We start from the raw sequence: 17,501 nt of genomic DNA, 5'->3' as shown, positions 1-17,501 counted from the left end.
AACAAGTGGGCTTTTTTTTTTACACACAAGAACTACAACTTCTTGGGCAGCCCACTTTAATTTCACAGTCGAGTCCCCCACTGCATTTGCATATTATCTCTCATCCTTGCTGCTCCTCCCAGCACTGCTGCTGCTTGCACGTTTGACAAGCAGCTGACACCCCATCCCCACACCCCCACCCAAGGAGCAAGGGGAAAGCCGTCAGCGGTGCATTCTGCCAAGTGAATCCACTGGCAAAACTATGAATCTTAAGAGAGACAGGTCCCATTTCCTAACATTCTCAAAATCCACAAGTTACTACAAGTAACTGAGAACATGTCAATTTTTATGTTATTATTTCAACTAGGATTTTAACATTAGCGCTAAGTATAATTTTTAAAAGTTTGTTTTCAGAAGTTTCTCAGTAAAATAGCTAAAATTTTATGAATCTTAATTTAGAACAATCCTGTATTTTCATAACATAATTATGTAACCTTGTCATTTTAAATTCAAGTTCTAAAATCTCCCCAATTTTAGAGAAAAGTGCCAACTATTCAAAATAAGGTAAAATAACTGGTTTTTTAAACTGATTTTTTAAATGACCATGCGTCAATTTTCATCAACATATGAATTCTGAAACAGTACTCACATTTTAGATTGCACATCAAGGAATATAAATCTTAAATTAACCAATTGTGATCTTTCTAGACATGAAAATGCAAACTCTAAAGATGAAAATAATATGTCAAAAGAAAAAAATTTCACTAAAACCAAATTCTTACCTGAATAGGTTAACCCTCTCAGTCAAATGTAAAATTACCTGTAATAAACCCACCTAACAAATCAATTTGAGGTTTTCTGCACCACTGTGTCCCTCCCAGGTCTCTCAATAAGGGTTGCTTCCAACAGACAGTTCAGAGTCCAAAGCCATTTTCCGGGTTAAAATGCAAAATAACCAAGTACTAATGACCACAAGCATAAGAACCAGATTTACAGCTGGAAGCAGCGTCAGGCAGGGATATGTTACACTTCACAGGTCACAGAAACTCTGAGAATCTCACAAAATTAAATGTGGGTGTTCTGTCTGACGTGAGGTCTGGAGGAGCTGCTGCTGGGGGGAGGAACAGGACAGCAGTGTCCTGCGGCGCCCAGGCAGACCCGCGCAGTCAAGGGCCCACCAAACCTTCCCACACCCCTCCAGACAGCCACACTGCATCTGTGTCCATCCATCTTATGTATTTCCAAAAATACATCTATTGCAAAAACTCTGTTCTCTTTCTCCAAAAATCTAAAACCTGAGTTCACCAATACAGAAGATTATTCTACCAACAGCAATGCCACTCAGGACATGTGAATCCTGCAACACGTCTGGGACAGTCAGCACACGTGTGTGCGTGACAGTCATGTGAGCGCACCCACTGCAAAGGATGCTCTCACCCTGATTTCAAGACGTCAGAGAAAAGCAGTCAGCCTCCACCAGGCAACTCTTGCCTCACTTCCCTTAAACCGAAGCTCACTTGTTGAAGGAGGTCACAGGCATCCGGCTACTTCACTAGTCTTCCAGTACAGTCTATATAGATATACTATCTATCTACCTATATACAGATACACTACAGCTAGTATAGTCTATATAGGATAGATATTCTACTAGTTCCAATACAGTCATGCCCAACACTTACACATCGAAATGCCTATTTTATTACAAATCCAGTTTCTTCTCCTGTATGTTATAGTTAGGGCATATATTAAGATTTTAAACTATGTACATTGGTGGGTAATTCATACATGAATTTCATCTCAGAATGCAAAACTGGGCACTACAAAATATAAAATGTTAAAATGGGATATTGTGTCAAATAAGGTTAAAAACTACTGCATTCTATCCATACGCTCCAGCTTTACTAATATCTCATGCAATGCTTTGGTGTTTAAACTGTTTAGAAAAGCATGTAAATGGTCACCTTAAAAAAGAGGAGTTAGCTGTGCAGTGAAAGGAGGAGGGCTCTGCTGAAGCCAAGTTCCATTTCTGAGCCTGGGCTGTGACTACAGGGCTATTGACTCTGATAATTCTATCAACTGCACATGGTTTTTCTTTTATGAAAAACAGTAAAGGTTTGTTGTTGTTGTTGTTTAAGAAAAGACGACTCCTGGTATAACCTTAAAAAAAATGAAAAAACCTGTGAAAAGCACTTCTGATAAAAAAGTGAAACATTTCAAGCAAACTACATAGGAAATAAACTCATGTTTTGAGGATTTCTAAAACAATCCCTGTAACTGAGAGAAACCCAGCCATGTGACCAACATAAATGCTTAGTTTAACATTTAGAAACACAATTACTACAACAGTCCATTTAAGATTACTTGGTAGTAAACTAATCACCAACCACAGATACCATCTGGTATTCCCTACTTGAGAGATGAAATTTCACTGTTTACACGTAAAAGTGTTCCACATAAAACAAAATTCCACACAATACAGATTACATTTAAACTCTTTTCCCGAAAAGAAACAAAACAAAAATTAATTTTATTAAAATCTACCTTTTCATCACACGGGCTGCCCTCCTCTCCTCTCAAGCAGCCGGGTCACTTGGGGTCACCAGGTACTCCACCCTAACTCTAACCAGTTACCATTCCCTGTAAACCGGCACCCTAGCCTCAGCCCCAAACTGACAGAAATGTAACATACTTCAATGTGGGCTCAGTGTTTAAAAGCCTGGAAAAACTTGCACCCTCAGACTTCAGAAATGTAGGAAAAGCTTAGGGCCACCCACCTGGAAGGCTGTCCTTAGGGAGACTTGCCTGACTCCTTTACCTAAAAATGTATTCCAGGCACAAAACACTGGCTATCTAAAATACAGAGCAATGATTTTCTTTTAAATAGTTCTCCAAACCATCCTATCTTAAAAGGAACCCAATTAAGCTAAAAACAGCTAAAAGTAGAACCACTTTAACCAAACAAATCTTTAAAATGGTTATCATCTGTCCATATTTTTATGTAAATTGCTGTTAAAAGTTTTCTTTAGATACCAGGCTTTGTTTAGTAACAAAGAAAACTAATGGGGGGGGGGGGCGGGCCGCGCGGAGAGACTAGTTGCCTTTTCTCCCAGCCTTTGGAAGAATTTCAGAGAAATCAAAATAACTCAACTGTGAATAGGAACTGTATATGCCTCACCTAGACTCCACAACTGACACCTGCTGTTACCGTAAGACCTAGCAACCTACCTAGCCGTCTGTGTCCATCCATCTTATCTTCCTACATTCCAAGGTTCTAAAAACTGAACACCTCATCATGTATACCAACTTGAGTTCAATAGTATCTGTTTGCTGAGAAGAGACTCAAACGTTATTTCAGGATACGTGGTCCTGAACACAGCATGGAGTATTACAGAAACAGAAAAGGTCTCTGGGATGCGGCTCCAGAATAAACGGCTGTGTGCATGAACGGTGCCCCGAGAAGGCTGTGGCGTCCTTTAGACCAGGGACTCGGAGGCCTGCTGGCAGACCCGTCTCCATGGGTCCTGGCATTTCTGCAGCTTGGCCAGTGCAGGCCCTGGGGGCTTTCACACAGTCGGTCTTTCCAAGGATGTGCAGCAGAGTCAACAGCCCTGGAAGACAGTACCTCCTCCCGGAGAGAGCAGGCTTCTCTACTATCCAGGGTGATAAAGCTCAGGTCTTCCTCTGGAAAAAGGTCAGGCAGGTTTCTGTGCAGCCCATCATGAAAGATTCAGCACCCCAGGCTCAAAGTTTCTCAGCTATGACAAATCCACCACATGGGCAGCACCCGCCTACACTGAAGCCCTGTGTCACCCCACGGAATGAAGGGGCAAAGGAAACCAACACAGCTATGAAGATGCTGCCTGTAGTGCCCTGACCATCACACACCCTGGTCTCTAAACCCAGGAGTCCCATGCCTTCCACAGCACCCAGAACGCTGAAGCAGACTCAACGTCCTGAAGTGATCACAGCAGCTTTCACAGTCTAGCCTTTACTGGACATTCACCAAGTATCAAGAACTCTGCATGAATTATGTCATCTAACCCTAATAAGCCACAAGGCTGATACTTTTATTACTTATTATTCTCATTTTACAGATGAGACAACTGTGACTCAGACATGAGAACACTTGTCCAAGGTCAGACAAGCACAGAACCGTGAAAGTGGGAAGTCAAAGCAGGTCTCCAGGGCCTGAATTCTCATAAATTCTCTACATAGTCTATGTGAACTACCTGGCTGTATTTATTTCCTAATTCATAAGCCATTCTAGGTTGACTTCTGCAGCATTAAGGCATGAAACTGAAGTCAAATCAGTAATACAGGGAAAAGATTTTTAATGGTTACTGTATTTCCCTTTGTTCCACAGGAAAAACATTTCCAGAAATAAGTTTCAAACACCAAGAAAACAGTTTTTCTCTTTTACACCAAAGAATGCCCTAAAACATTAAGTTACCTAACTATATTTACCTTTACTCCATTTTCCTGAAAACATACTGAAATCTCAGACCAGAGAGAATGTGAGCTCTGTGAAGACGAGTCTCATGTGCAGCTTGCCCTCAGCTGCTAGGACAATCCCTGGCACAGCAGGTACTGAATGAATGTCATCATACAAGCATTAGTGTAAAAACAAACAGAGGACCACTTCAGGAAACAAAATGAATCAATTCAAGATGGTTTGTAGTTATTAAGATACTAAGGCATATCTTTTCATAAGGTTTCATTATTACAAAAGTATGGACGCGAGATTAATACAGAAGCCAAATTTCACTATTTTATTTAAACACACCACCCTATGGCAGAAAGTGAAGCGCTAAAGAGCCTCTTGATGAAAGTGAAAGAAGAGAATGAAAAAGTTGGCTTAAAACTCAACACTCAGAAAACTAAGATCATGGCATCCGGTCCCATCACTTCATGGCAAACAGATGGGGAAACAGTAGAAACAGTGAGAGACTATTTTCTTGGACTCCAAAATCACTGCAGATGGTGATTGCAGCCATGAAATTAAAAGACCCTTGCTCCTTGAAGAAAAGCTATGACCAACCTAAATAGCATATTTAAAAGCAGAGACATTACTTTGCCAACAAAGGTCTGTCTAGGCAAAGCTACAGTTTTTCCAGCAATCATGTATGGATATGAGAGTTGGACTATAAAGAAAGCTGAGCGCTGAAGAATTGATGCTTTTGAACTGTGGTGTTGGAGTAGACTCTTGAGAGTCCCTTGGACTGCAAGGAGATCCAACCAGCCCATCCTAAAGGAGATCAGTCCTGGGTGTTCACTGGAAGGACTGACGTTGAAGCTGAAACTCCAATACTTTGGGCCACCTGATGGGAAGAACCGACTCACGGGAAAAGACCCTGAGGAGCAGAAGCGGATGACAGAGGATGAGGTGGTTGGATGGCATCACCGACTCAATGAACAGGAGTCTGAGTAAACTCCAGGAGTTGGTGATGGACAGGGAAGCCTGGAGTGCTGCAGTCCACGGGGTCGCAAAGAGTCAGACATGACTGTGTGACTCAACTGAACTATTAAGTCTTTGATTTCTTAAACTGCGTCACAGCCCTTGTTTATACATATTACATAATCAGCAAAAAAACCTTCAGAATTCATCATGAAAAATCTCCAAAATCCACTTTAAGGTAGCAGTGTGGGGTCATTTCTAGGGGCTTGGAGTCAGGGTTACAAGTGACCAGCAGGCAGGAACCATGTCCTTTCTTTAGCTGGCAGTGCTGTCAGTTAACGTAGCAGTGTTCTGAGCACACAGGCAAGTGCTCACCCATCACCTGCCAGTGAAGCAGCATGGGCACCATGAAGCCAAAGCGCTGACTCTCACCCTCCCTGTGGGAGGTAGGGCGGCGGGGGGTGGCGGGAGTGCCCCTGAACAAATCCTGTCACTTCTCCAGCACAGCCTAACCCCCTACTCCAGCTCAGCAGACAAAACCAGCTCCAATTCCTAAACTCCTCTCAGTCCTAAAACTACATGACATTTAGGAACAACTTTACTGCCTTAATCAGAAAACACCTACTACTCCAGGGAAGCAAGGCAGATAATCCAATCTCAGATGATCACAGCCTTACTGACATTCAGCATAAAGCTACTAAACATTTTAGGAGTACTCTTTCTAACCTTCTGACACAGTGACTGCTCACTCTGAGGTAAACAATCTTTGTGACACTGTACTGAAAACGAATGGGAGAGAATACACAACTGCACTGTCTTCACAAAGAAATAAAACAATCTGACTTGTAACATTTTTATATTTTTATGTTCTTCCACGGTGCAACATTATAAAGAAAAATCATATGTACCCACACATAAAATTTAATGCTTGCAATTAAATATTAAATGTGGAGGCTGCTTAAGTGAACACCTTCATTAAAACAGAAATAAGTGCTTCATATCTTAAGAGTTTAGACTACTTTTTAAAACCTAGGTAGGCAGGATGGGAAAGAATAAAAGAGAAATGGATACTTTGGGGAGAACTTGAAATAAATGTTTTTTTAGCACCACTTATAAATCTAAAGCTCTTGTTAGACTAGAAGCAAAACAGTTATTAAAAAAATTATCACAATACTATAAATTTTATGGAGAAGGCAATGGCACCCCACTCCAGTACTCTTGCCTAGAAAATCCCATGGACAGAGGAGCCTGGAAGGCTGCAGTCCATGGGGTCGCTAAGAGTGGGATGCGACTGAGCGACTTCACTTTCACGTATTGGAGAAGGAAATGGCAACCCACTCCAGTGTTCTTGCCTGGAGAATCCCAGGGACAGGGGAGCCTGGTGGGCTGCAGTCTATGGGGTCGCACAGAGTCGGACACAACTGAAGCGACTTAGCAGCAGCAGCAACAGGTGTTATTACGTGGTAGGATTGAGAATTTGCTTTATACTGTTCTATACTTTCTCAACTTTTGACATTAAGCACTGATTTTACAGTCAGAAGGCATTTTTAAACATGAATTCATATTAGCTTATTCATAAAAGCTTTTAAAGTCAGGGTGGGGGTACTGAGATGATACAAAAAAAGCTATCTTTGGAAGATGTGGTTATTGAGATGTTTGGCAGTATGAACCGTACTCAGAAAACAAAACCAAGGAATTCATCTTCCCCTATAAGCTATGTAAGTAAAATCTGTTCACGGAGAAAAACAAACAGAAAACACACACTGTTGACGCAAAGGTACTCTATACCTTCAAAGGTATACCCGTCACTCCAATTTATGTCAGACTGTCCAAGCACCAAAACAAATATATGTGTATAAATACATATATATGAAACATAGAACTACAAAATAAAAGGCTGTCAAAATGTAGCCCATAAGAAACTTGTCGAATTATACTGCAAACTAGTACTTTAAAGTCCTCTCATATTAACAATTCTTTAACATATCTATTTTTTAAAATGGCAACTGAATCCAATCATATCCTTTAAAAGTTGAAATACAAATAACTAAACATCTCATTAATTTAAACATGAATTTTGAAAACAGTACCAAATGTTGGCAGTAACTCTACCACAGTGAACATCCCAAATGTCAGAGAAAAGCAGCTAAGCAAACTATAGCATATTAATAACACAGCATCAAAGATGGCAGCTATAAAATTTAAGACGTTGGTGGAGATTATTTTTGTAAAGTGAAACGTGTCACAGTCATCAAGTTGAACATATTCTCAGAAGTTCTGTAGTCTAATTTTATTTAAGCAAGGAGTTTTACTAGGAAGAATACAATCATATCAAGAGTTGATTCTAAAGATGCACTCAATCTATGGCACAGGAAATGAAGTACAGCTGGCCTCACAAAAGGCTACTTCCAAGAGAAACTGCCACCTGGATCCACAAGCTCTGTGTCATCTGCTCTCCCCTTCCTCTCAGCTAGCTTCTTCTGCATGCACAGGGCCCTCTCCAGCCACTGTCTCCTAGCCTCTGTGACCTCAAAAGTCTGAAGTTTAAAGAGGAGACATCAAAATATTGACTGTCAGCCATCCATACATACACGGTCCAGCCTGGGGGAGATGCCCACCACGAGACCAATGAGTTCAGTAGTCTGGACATAGAGGGAGGGCTCCTGTGAGCGTCCACACTGCTCTTAAATAGTCTGCGGGTAGGGCCGATTCTCTGAGAAATAAACACCCTCAACAATCTGCCACGCTTCTCACCAGGGACCACCAACTGATGCTGGCAGTGGGAGCTCAATTTGTCAGCTGTCACAGGACAGCTATAATTTATAAATTAGGTTCACTTTCAAACAAACATGGTTTTCTACTTGTCTTCATAGGCCTTAATTTTAACTGTTACTGGATGGTTACAGATTTGTTTTCTATTGACCTTACATAGTCACCTCATTGTAGGACAACTGAAACTTTGGATATAATCTCCCAAAGTATCAAGTCTAATAAAATAATTTTTTCTCTTACTTACTATGAAAAGCACTGAATGTTTATGCAGAAATCTTGAAAAACACAGAAAAGTAAAAACAAAAGCATCCTAAAGTAGATCTGAGGACTGCTAACGTCCTTTTCTTTCTGATCTTTTTCCTCACACATATTACCATAAATGCACTCATATTTATGCAACTTCTCACAGGCGGGATAAGGGTGTCATCCCCAATCAACTCGGCATCACTAGAAGGGGGACAAGCAGCCATCATCACCTGATGTGATACAATTCCATCGATGAAGTATCTGCACCAAAAAAATACTGAAACCTGAATCTTCAAGCCCTTAAACCCAACTCCAAACTTACAGGAAATACATACCAGAAATACCGCAAGTCTGGGACACTCCACTGGACAACGACGGGGTCTTTTCAACAAGTGAATGGTGTGATAAAAAGCAGGTGGACAAGGCACTGCCAAAGATTAGGACAACGTGACACCCAGCAACCAAAAATTAGCACTATAGGGAGATTTCAACAGACCAGACATCAGATTACTGAAGAATTACTTTTGGTTTTATTAAGTGACAATGGTGTCATGATTATGTAAAGAAAAAGCCTCTTTTTTTTATTAGAAATGTAAGCTCAAATATTCAGGCTTGAGATGTTATGATAGCCAGAATTTGTTTAAAATACTGCAGTAATCCTACTCTCCAAAACAGTAAAATACTAATAATCATTAAACTTAAGATTATATGAAGCTATTAAAGAGTACAGAGGTTCATTAAGTATATAGAAAGTTTTTTATGGATGTTTTGCAAGTTTTCATAAGGAATTTTAGAGTAATCTGAGTCATACTTTAAGCATAATAAACCCAGTAAACAAGCATTTGCAAAAATAACTAACCCTCCCTTTACCTTTAATTTTTCTTAATCAAGAAGTTTCTTTAGTGCTCACACAGTATTACATTTTGTGGTCTGTAAAGTTTAATAAACTGGCAAATATTATTTTCTTTTAAACCAATTTTTTATTATGGAAAGCAAGATCCATGCTATATTAACTACTATATCCTCTAAAAGACAGGAGTTCACTGCAGGGTCAGTAAAAATAACAGAAGCAACAAGAAAAAGAGTTAGCAAGCACCTCTGAAAGCAATGATAAAGGGGTCCTTGCTAACAGACTTGCCTCACATGGTTAAGGAAAACTTTATTGAAAGAAAAAGTAACAGGTAACTATTACAATACAAAAACAACAACAAAATTACCAATACTAACAATCACAAAATACCAAACTCAGAAGAACCTCATCAAGGTCTCCCAATTCTTATGTTCTTCCATTTCATACAAGAATTGTGTTTCCGTTCTGCACGCAACCATCCTATGCATTCACAAACCTTTACAGTCAGACCACCACCGAGAAATCACCCACCCCTGCTTCTCACTTCACAAATGAAAAAAGTGAAGCACAGTAGTCAGCTCTTAACAAAATACCCTTTTCTGGAACTACAAAGCTCTGAAAACACTCCCTGCAAAGACAGATGAAGCATCTGCTGAAAGATGCAAGGCTAAAACAACGACAACTACAGGACAGAGAGATGGTCTGAGTCTTATTAACGCCATCAACACTGACTGGGCAATCACCCCAGGCCAGATCTTGTTATCACAGATATAAAAATAAATGGGCATATCCTCAAGCGCTTCACAAACAGCTTGTGAGAGAAAAGTATGCAAACATCAGTACTGTGCCATGTGGTGAGTGCGGTAATTGCCAGTGAGCAGCAATGAGGACAGGGTCAAGAAAACAGCAGTGGCCCAGGGCCTGGAGAGCCAGAGACGGCACTGGAGGTAGGGCTCCTGCAGGGGAGACAGCCCTCCGGACAGGAGGGGACGACATTCGGAAAAGAGCATGCAGAGGTCCGCAGCACCGACAGTGTCTGGTGAAACCGCTGCATGCAAGCAAAGCTACAGCAGAGGTGAACTGAAGAGGCAGGCTGGATCTCGGCTCCAGTAAGTGCATAACAGGAAGATGCTGCAGGTTCTTCAACCAGGGAAGCAATGGGATCAGGTGTGCACTTTTCAAAGGGCAGTTCTTTCAGCATCCGTGAGGACGACAGGCTGGAGGAAGTGGGACACAAGGAGAAAGGAGACCAGCCTGCTGACCGATAGAGGAAAGAGAATCACCTGAAGCGAAGAAACAAGCCAAGTCCAGATCCCTCCCAAGTCAGGCACATGGACCCCCAAATGCCCCTGGGTTCCCTCCGTAAGTCCAGCTGGAGGACCTAAAGGCAGCTACCCTATCTGATGAGGTCACGACCTTCCCGCAGGTGCTCTCCAACGCCCCTGAATTCGGCCAGCATCTGCCAGCTGCCCTCTCCAGCTGTGCAGCCAGAGACCGCAGCGCTATCTGGACACTCTCCCCCCGTGCACACACCCAACAGACCCCATCAAACTTCTCACCATCCCCACCACTGCCCCTCCAGCAGTCAGCACCTGCGTGGACGGCAACCACAGCCTGGGTCATCTCTAGCTCCCTCCAACACAAGTCCACACTATGACCAGATTACAACACTCCTGTCAACACAAACGTGGTGTCAGCCCACTACCTCCACACCTCTGCCTTCTACCCACTGAAGATCAACAGTGGGTCAGGATAAAAACAGAACTACTAAGCCAACACCCATGCATCCTGGCTGACCAAGCGACTGGGGTATTGACCCCGCAGCCTTGTAAACACAGGAGAGGTTATTTAACACGCCAAACACCACACCCTCCTGCCTCAGAATGCTTGCACCTGCCGCTCCAGGAGAGTGCTCCTTTTCTCTTCACCCAGGTAACTTCCACTCACTCTTGGAATCTTAGTCAATCTGTGGCAGCCTTCCTTGACCACATCAAAGACCCCTATTCCACGTTCTCACAGCACCACAGACTCTTCAAAGCTTATTTGTCTTCTGATGATCTGATTAGCTTCCACTGCTCCCATGACAATCACCTCTTAAAAATAAAGATTCTTTTACTCAAAACTGTATTTCCAACACTTAATCCAACGTGTATCACATATAGCAGAAATTCAACTCTTTCTTATATAGCTGAATGAATTGAGAAACTGAGCTGCATTTAACAGGAGAGAGTCAAGTTATCTTTTGAATGCAAAAATACAGATTTTAATCATTAGATGTGCACAGCATTTCTGGAATGAGTAATCAAGATGCCACAAAAAAGAAATTAATAACATAGGAAGAGAAGCAGGCGTGCACATAAAAAGCACAGTTCAGGATACGCAGAGTTTGAGATGTCTGTGCATGTCTGAGTCGAGTCCTACTCATTGTGACCCCATGGACTGCAGCCCGCCAGGCTCCTCTGTCCATGGATTTCCCAGGCAAGAATACTAGAGCGGTTGCCATTTCCTTTTCCAAGGGGCCTGCAACCCAGGGATCAAACCCAGGTCCCCCTCATTGCAGGTGGATTCTTTACCACTGAGCCACCACTTGTGCTGTGCTTAGTCACTCAGTCGTGTCTGACTCTTTACGACCTCATGGGCCGTTGCCTGCCAAGTTCCTCTATCCATGGGGATTCTCCAGGCAAGAACAATGGAGCGGGTAGGCTATCCCTTCTCCAGGGGACCGTGCCAAACCAGGAATCAAACCAGTCTCCTGCGTTGCAGGTAGTTTCTTTACCAGGTGAGCTACCAGGGAGCCACCTGCTGCTGCTGCTGCTGCTACTAAGTCGCTTTAGTCGTGTCCGACTCTGTGCAACCCCAGAGACGGCAGCCCACCAGGCTCCCCTGTCCCTGGGATTCTCCAGGCAAGAACACTGGAGTGGACTGCCATTTCCTTCTCCAATACGTGAAAGTGAAGTCGTTAAGTCGCATCCCACTCTTAGCGATCCCACAGACTGCAGCCTTCCAGGCTCCTCCATCCATGGGATTTTCCAGGCAAGAGTACTGGAGTGGGGTGCCACTGACTTCTCCGAGGGAGCCACCTGAGCAACATTCAAGTCCAGGACAGTCAAGAAGTAATAAGTATGTGGTACAGAACCCACCTGCCAATGAGCGAGACAGAAAAGAGGCACAGGCTCGACCCCTGGGTGGGGAGGTCCCCCTGGAGGGGACATGGGGACCCACTCCAGCATTCTTGCCTGGAGAATTCCATGGACAGGAGTGCGGTGGGCCACAGTCCATGGGGTTGCAAAGAGTCGGACATGACTGAAGCAACTTAGCATGCATGCACCCAATCAGTATGTACTCCAAAGCGGATCCCCGCCTCCACTGGCAACATGAGGAATTTCCCAACCTGGGATCAAACCCATGCCCCCTGCAGTCAAAGCACAGAGTCTTAACCACTGTACCACTAGGAATCCTCCAAAGCTGATTTTAACTCTGAACTCAACACAGATTTGGGTGTGTAGCAATGTGTGAAAAGAGCATGAAGGAGACAGAGAAGCCCTCAAAACAAGGAAGACTGAACGAGGGAAGTTCAGAGTGAGATAAAATTGAAACCAAATCAGAATCTCAAAAACATGAGCATTTAAGAAAAAGGAGGTCACAAATGATGCAGGCAAAACGAAGGCGGGAGAACAACTGTGTCACAGGAGTCAGAAGAATCGCATTATTAAAAAGTGAGCTGTCAACCCTGGCAAGGGCCAAAGGCAGGGCCAGGGAGAGAGAGAGCACCGTGGCCACCACAGGGGCCATCAGAAGAGACCCGGCACTCCAACTGCTTTTCCAAGAAGCCTGAGCGCAAAGGAAACAAAGCCCAGGAGACACGAGAGCACGGGGAGCTGGGAGTCAAGGAAGTACAATATTTTGCTGGTTTGTTTGTTTTTAAAAGGAAAGACTTAGGTGTATGTGTTCGTATGTTTAAAGGAAGAAGCCAGTGGTTGAAAATGTGACAGAGAAAATACCTGTTGGAACAGGGTCTGAGTCATGAGCATCTCTACCTTAACCAGCAAAACCAGCAGAACCAACAAGCTTGGACATGAGAAGGGCTCTGCCTTCTCAGGGAAGTGTGGACGTGTGCCGACGAACAGGTGTTACAAGAGGGGACAGCACATCCCAGAGGGCGTGTATGCCACACTAAGAGTTACACTCTCACCCAGAGGGCAATCGAGAGCTCCCTGAAAACTGCTAAGGAAGATATGACATCCATGTCCAGGGTGTGGGGAATCACGCCAGGGGTCTGATGTAGCCGCTATGAAATGTGAGTGAGCTGGAACACCTACACCTGTGCCACATGCCCACCAAGAGGAGGCGCAGTCTCCATCCTCTCTTGGATCTTTTTCTCCTGATGTGCTGCTATCCAAAGATGCTTCGTCTGAACATCACTGGTCCCTGGTCACTCAGAGCGCTTAGTTTTCTTTACTGATGCTATTACTATGGGCCACCTTCAACACAATGATTTTCATCTATTTTCCTTTCTCTGATCATGGCCAGGAAGAATATATTCACAAGTTATTTCAGCACTTTCTAAACTTTCTTCTCCAAACTTTCCTCCAAAATGAACAGGCTAGAAAAATAAAATGTTGTATAATACAAAGGAAAAATTTTTACAAGAGTAAATAAACACTTTAAAGACCGCCACCCCAAAAAAGTCTCACATGTAATACCAAATTTCACACCTGAATTCTAGGTCAAATTACTGCCAAAGCTCAAAAAACAGAATTTTAAAATATCTACATCTTTTTCTTTACTAATGCAACGAAAAAACTACTTCAGAGTTCATGACATTATAAAAGTACTTTCATATAAACAATCGTATAAAACAAACTAGAATAAAATATTAATGTAGGAAATGTATTAAACAGTTATTTGCTTCTCCAAAATAGTGCAAAGTGCCAATAATTCATAGCAAGATGACTTTATTATGCATGTAACAGAAAAATGCACCATACAATCTCAGAATGATTAAATGACTCATTCTTGGAGAAACTATCTTAATCAAATGTAAAGTTAAAATAATTCAAATAAATCTACCAGAAGATGACATTTTGTAAAAAAATATCCTTTAACAGACTTCCACTTCAACTAAAAACTACAGATGATTTAAAGTAGAGTTTAAAGATTTTTTTCACACCATCATCAAATTAGTATGAAGAGAATTGCTGATTCCAAATGAGTCTCCTCACTTAATGCTGAACTGGTCTTTGGAATACAGAGAGGTTTCCATCAAGAACTTATTTACCTCTGACTAAAAGAATAACTTTTAAGGAAGGAAGGAATCAAATGGCACCAAATGTAGCCTCCCAATTCATCCTACCCTCTGCTTTCCCAATCCTTCCCATCCTCTACTCTTACAGAGGCACACAGCACACCGTGGGTGCCTAAGCACAAGCCAACCTTTTCTCACCTCAGGAAAGGAGCAAACCATTCCCATCACCTGCCCTCCCACTTCCCCATTTGAAAGCAAGCCAATAAAGATGTCGGATAAGACTCTTCAGAGTCCCTTGGACTTCAAGCAGATCAAACTGGTCAATCCTAAAGAAAATCAACCCTGAATAGCCATTGGAAGGACTGATGTTGATGCTGAAGCTCCAATACTTTGGCAACCTGATGCGAAGAGCCAACTCATTGGAAAAGATCCTGATGTTGGGAAAAACTCAAGGCAAAAAGAAGGGCGTGGCAGAGGATGAGATGGTTAAATAGCATCACCCAACAATGAGCAAATTCCGGGAGACAGTGCAGGAGGGTGGAGCCCAATGCGCTACAGTACAGCCCATGGGGGTCACAGAGCCATACAGGACTTTGCGACTGAGCAACTCCTCCGAAAACAAGTGGGGAGGAAGGAAGAAGGGGCTTCTTTCCTCATACTTGTTTTGCCTCTGTTACAGCATCTGAGTGCCTCTTCCGTCTGGGAGTTCAAGCACTAAGAAAAAAACATGTTTTACTCCTTAAACTACAAACTAACTGTGGGTCTTTTCTCCACCTTGCTTAGCACTGAATCCCCAAATATAAGCTGATGTTTGCTGAATAAATTATTCATTGTTGAATACTCTTCATCAAATATAGAGATGGTACAAAGCTTTCAATAGTGTTTGCTAAGTAAATGGCCCAGCTGACTATGTGTCCCTATAAACTTTTCCATGAAATCCTTTTTTAAAAAAGTCAACTAATGTCCAAACTTTAATAGGCCTTGTGAATTACTTTCATCCATAACACAAGAATCCGTTCTGTAATCATAGCTAGTAATTCTTCAATACCTAAAATAAGCATCTGGCAAGTCTCTGGGTCGGGGTTTTGGTTGTTCCTTTAACTTGCCTCTTTGCTATTATTAGCCTCTTACTACTGAAACGGTAAAGAATCCAAGGAAGATTTCGCCGGTAAAAAGTTCACCCGCAATTCAAGAGACTTAAGAAACGGAGATTCGATTCCGGGGTGGGGAAGATCCCCTGGAGAAGGAAATGACAACCCACGGCAGTATTCCTGCCTGGAGAATCCCATGGACAGACGAGCCTGGCGGGCTACAGTCCATGGAATCAGCAGAGACAGAGACGACTGAGCCAGGAAGCATGTCATTGAAACATACTGAAGTATGACTTCACACTGACTTCTCTAAGAAGAAACTGTCCGACTTATAAATACTTCTTGACCTAAAACTAGTTTTAACGGCGTCCAAGTCCCTAATGGCAACACACACGGATTAACAAGGAGAAAACTTCCTCTGTAAAATCAGCCTCCCCCAAAATAAGTACAAAACACTTAAATTCTCAGAAGACCTACCTACCATAAAGGTTTACATTAAATTCTTCCATTCTCAGGTAACAGCTAGAGTTAGGTATTACCTGAACTTTGGTATTCATGATTCCCCTAAGTCTTTTATTTCCCCCTTTCAGCGAAAACTTTGTAAACTCACGTTACGCCCATAAACTTGCTACAATAAAATGCACTTAGGAAGCCTCTCTAAGTATTTCGTGGAGTCGTCTAAAAAGCCGAATTCTCACCTAACACGCGGCTCACTGACATGTCCATTCAAAGAAACTCGCAAATGAACTGAAGACCTTGCAAAATACAGGGTTTATACAACACTACTCTCATAGCGGCAGAATACAACATCTTAAAGCTCCTAAAACTATTTAAAACCTGTCCTACGGAAACCAAGGTGTTTTCTTTCGCACTCCACTTCTTTCGGTTTGATTCTCTAAAGCACTGGAGCGGCCTCACAGTCCCAAGCCCCTGTGCTCGTGGGGCCCCGGGAATCAAGGACGAGTCACGGGCTCCGCAAGCTCCCCGCGCCCGCAGCATCCCCAGCAGAACTGCCCGAGTCGCTCCCGCGGCCCCCGGGTCCCGGCGCAGGTGACGCCCCGCGCAGGTGTCGCCCGCCGCCTCCGGCCCACTGACGCAAAGCCCGGCCCGCGCCCGCGCCAGACCGACGACCGCCCAGCCTGCCCCGAGTCCCCGGCCAGCCGCCCACGCCCGGACCCCGCCCCGGCCCGCGGGCCAAGGACGAGGCCGCCGCCGCAGCGAGGCGCCCGCGGGCCGCAAGATGGCGGCGGGAGGGGCGCGCGCGCCCGCGCGGGCGGGGCCGGGTCGGGCGCGGGCGGCGGGGGAGGGGGCCCACCGGGCGCGGTCGCCACCCCAAGCCCGCCGCTCCCGCAGGCCGCCCCGGCCCACCTTTGAATTTGAGGTCTGTGGGCGGGTCGAGGACCAGGATCTGCTCGTGCTTCGCCATGGTCCCGGAGGCGGACGCCATCGGAGACAGCGCAGAGCGGGGGCGCGCCCGCGGCGGGTCGCTGGCTGAGGGCGGGGGGCGGCGGCGGCGCGGGTCGGCCCGGCTCGACGCAGGGCCAGCGCTCGGCTCCCGAACCCGACACCCGCCGCTCTGTCGGCGACTAGCTGGGCCGCTCGCCGGTCCGCAGCCCCGGGTCTCACAACTGACTCAACCCCACACCAGCCGCCGCGGCCACGCGCACTGCGATCTTCGGCGCCCCACGTGACGCCTCTGCGTGCCTACGTGCGCGCCCCGGCGGCCGCGATTTCTCGCGCCTGGCCCGCCCTCCACGCCGCCAGGCGCGACCGGCTGCTGCGCCTGCGCGTCCCTGGCCCGCCGCGCTCTGAGCCTAGCCCAGCTGTCAAGGGAGCGGGCGTGGACGGGGCGGAGCTCAGCTCCCTGGGACTGACGCGGCGCGCACCGCAGAGCGGGAGGGCGCAATCCTCGGTCACGTTTAG

General features: G+C 44.6%; 1 protein-coding gene across 2 annotated transcripts in view; it reads right to left on the bottom strand.

Moving 5' to 3' along the window:
* The window catches only part of VAPA (VAMP associated protein A), a 35,592-nt gene extending 18,316 nt beyond the window's left edge, over window positions 1–17,276 (bottom strand). For both annotated transcript variants that reach the window (XM_015103658.4, XM_015103659.4), the window contains exon 1: window positions 16,947–17,276. In XM_015103658.4, coding sequence (XP_014959144.1) covers window positions 16,947–17,025 — 79 coding nt within the window. In that variant the 5' untranslated portion in view covers window positions 17,026–17,276. The remainder of the gene's footprint in view (window positions 1–16,946) is intronic.
* Between the last annotated feature and the right edge of the window lie 225 nt (window positions 17,277–17,501).

Source organism: Ovis aries, chromosome 23 (assembly GCF_016772045.2).
Source record: "Ovis aries strain OAR_USU_Benz2616 breed Rambouillet chromosome 23, ARS-UI_Ramb_v3.0, whole genome shotgun sequence".
NCBI classification, from domain to species: Eukaryota; Metazoa; Chordata; class Mammalia; order Artiodactyla; family Bovidae; genus Ovis; species Ovis aries.
This window is presented reverse-complemented; position numbering and strand designations above follow the sequence as displayed.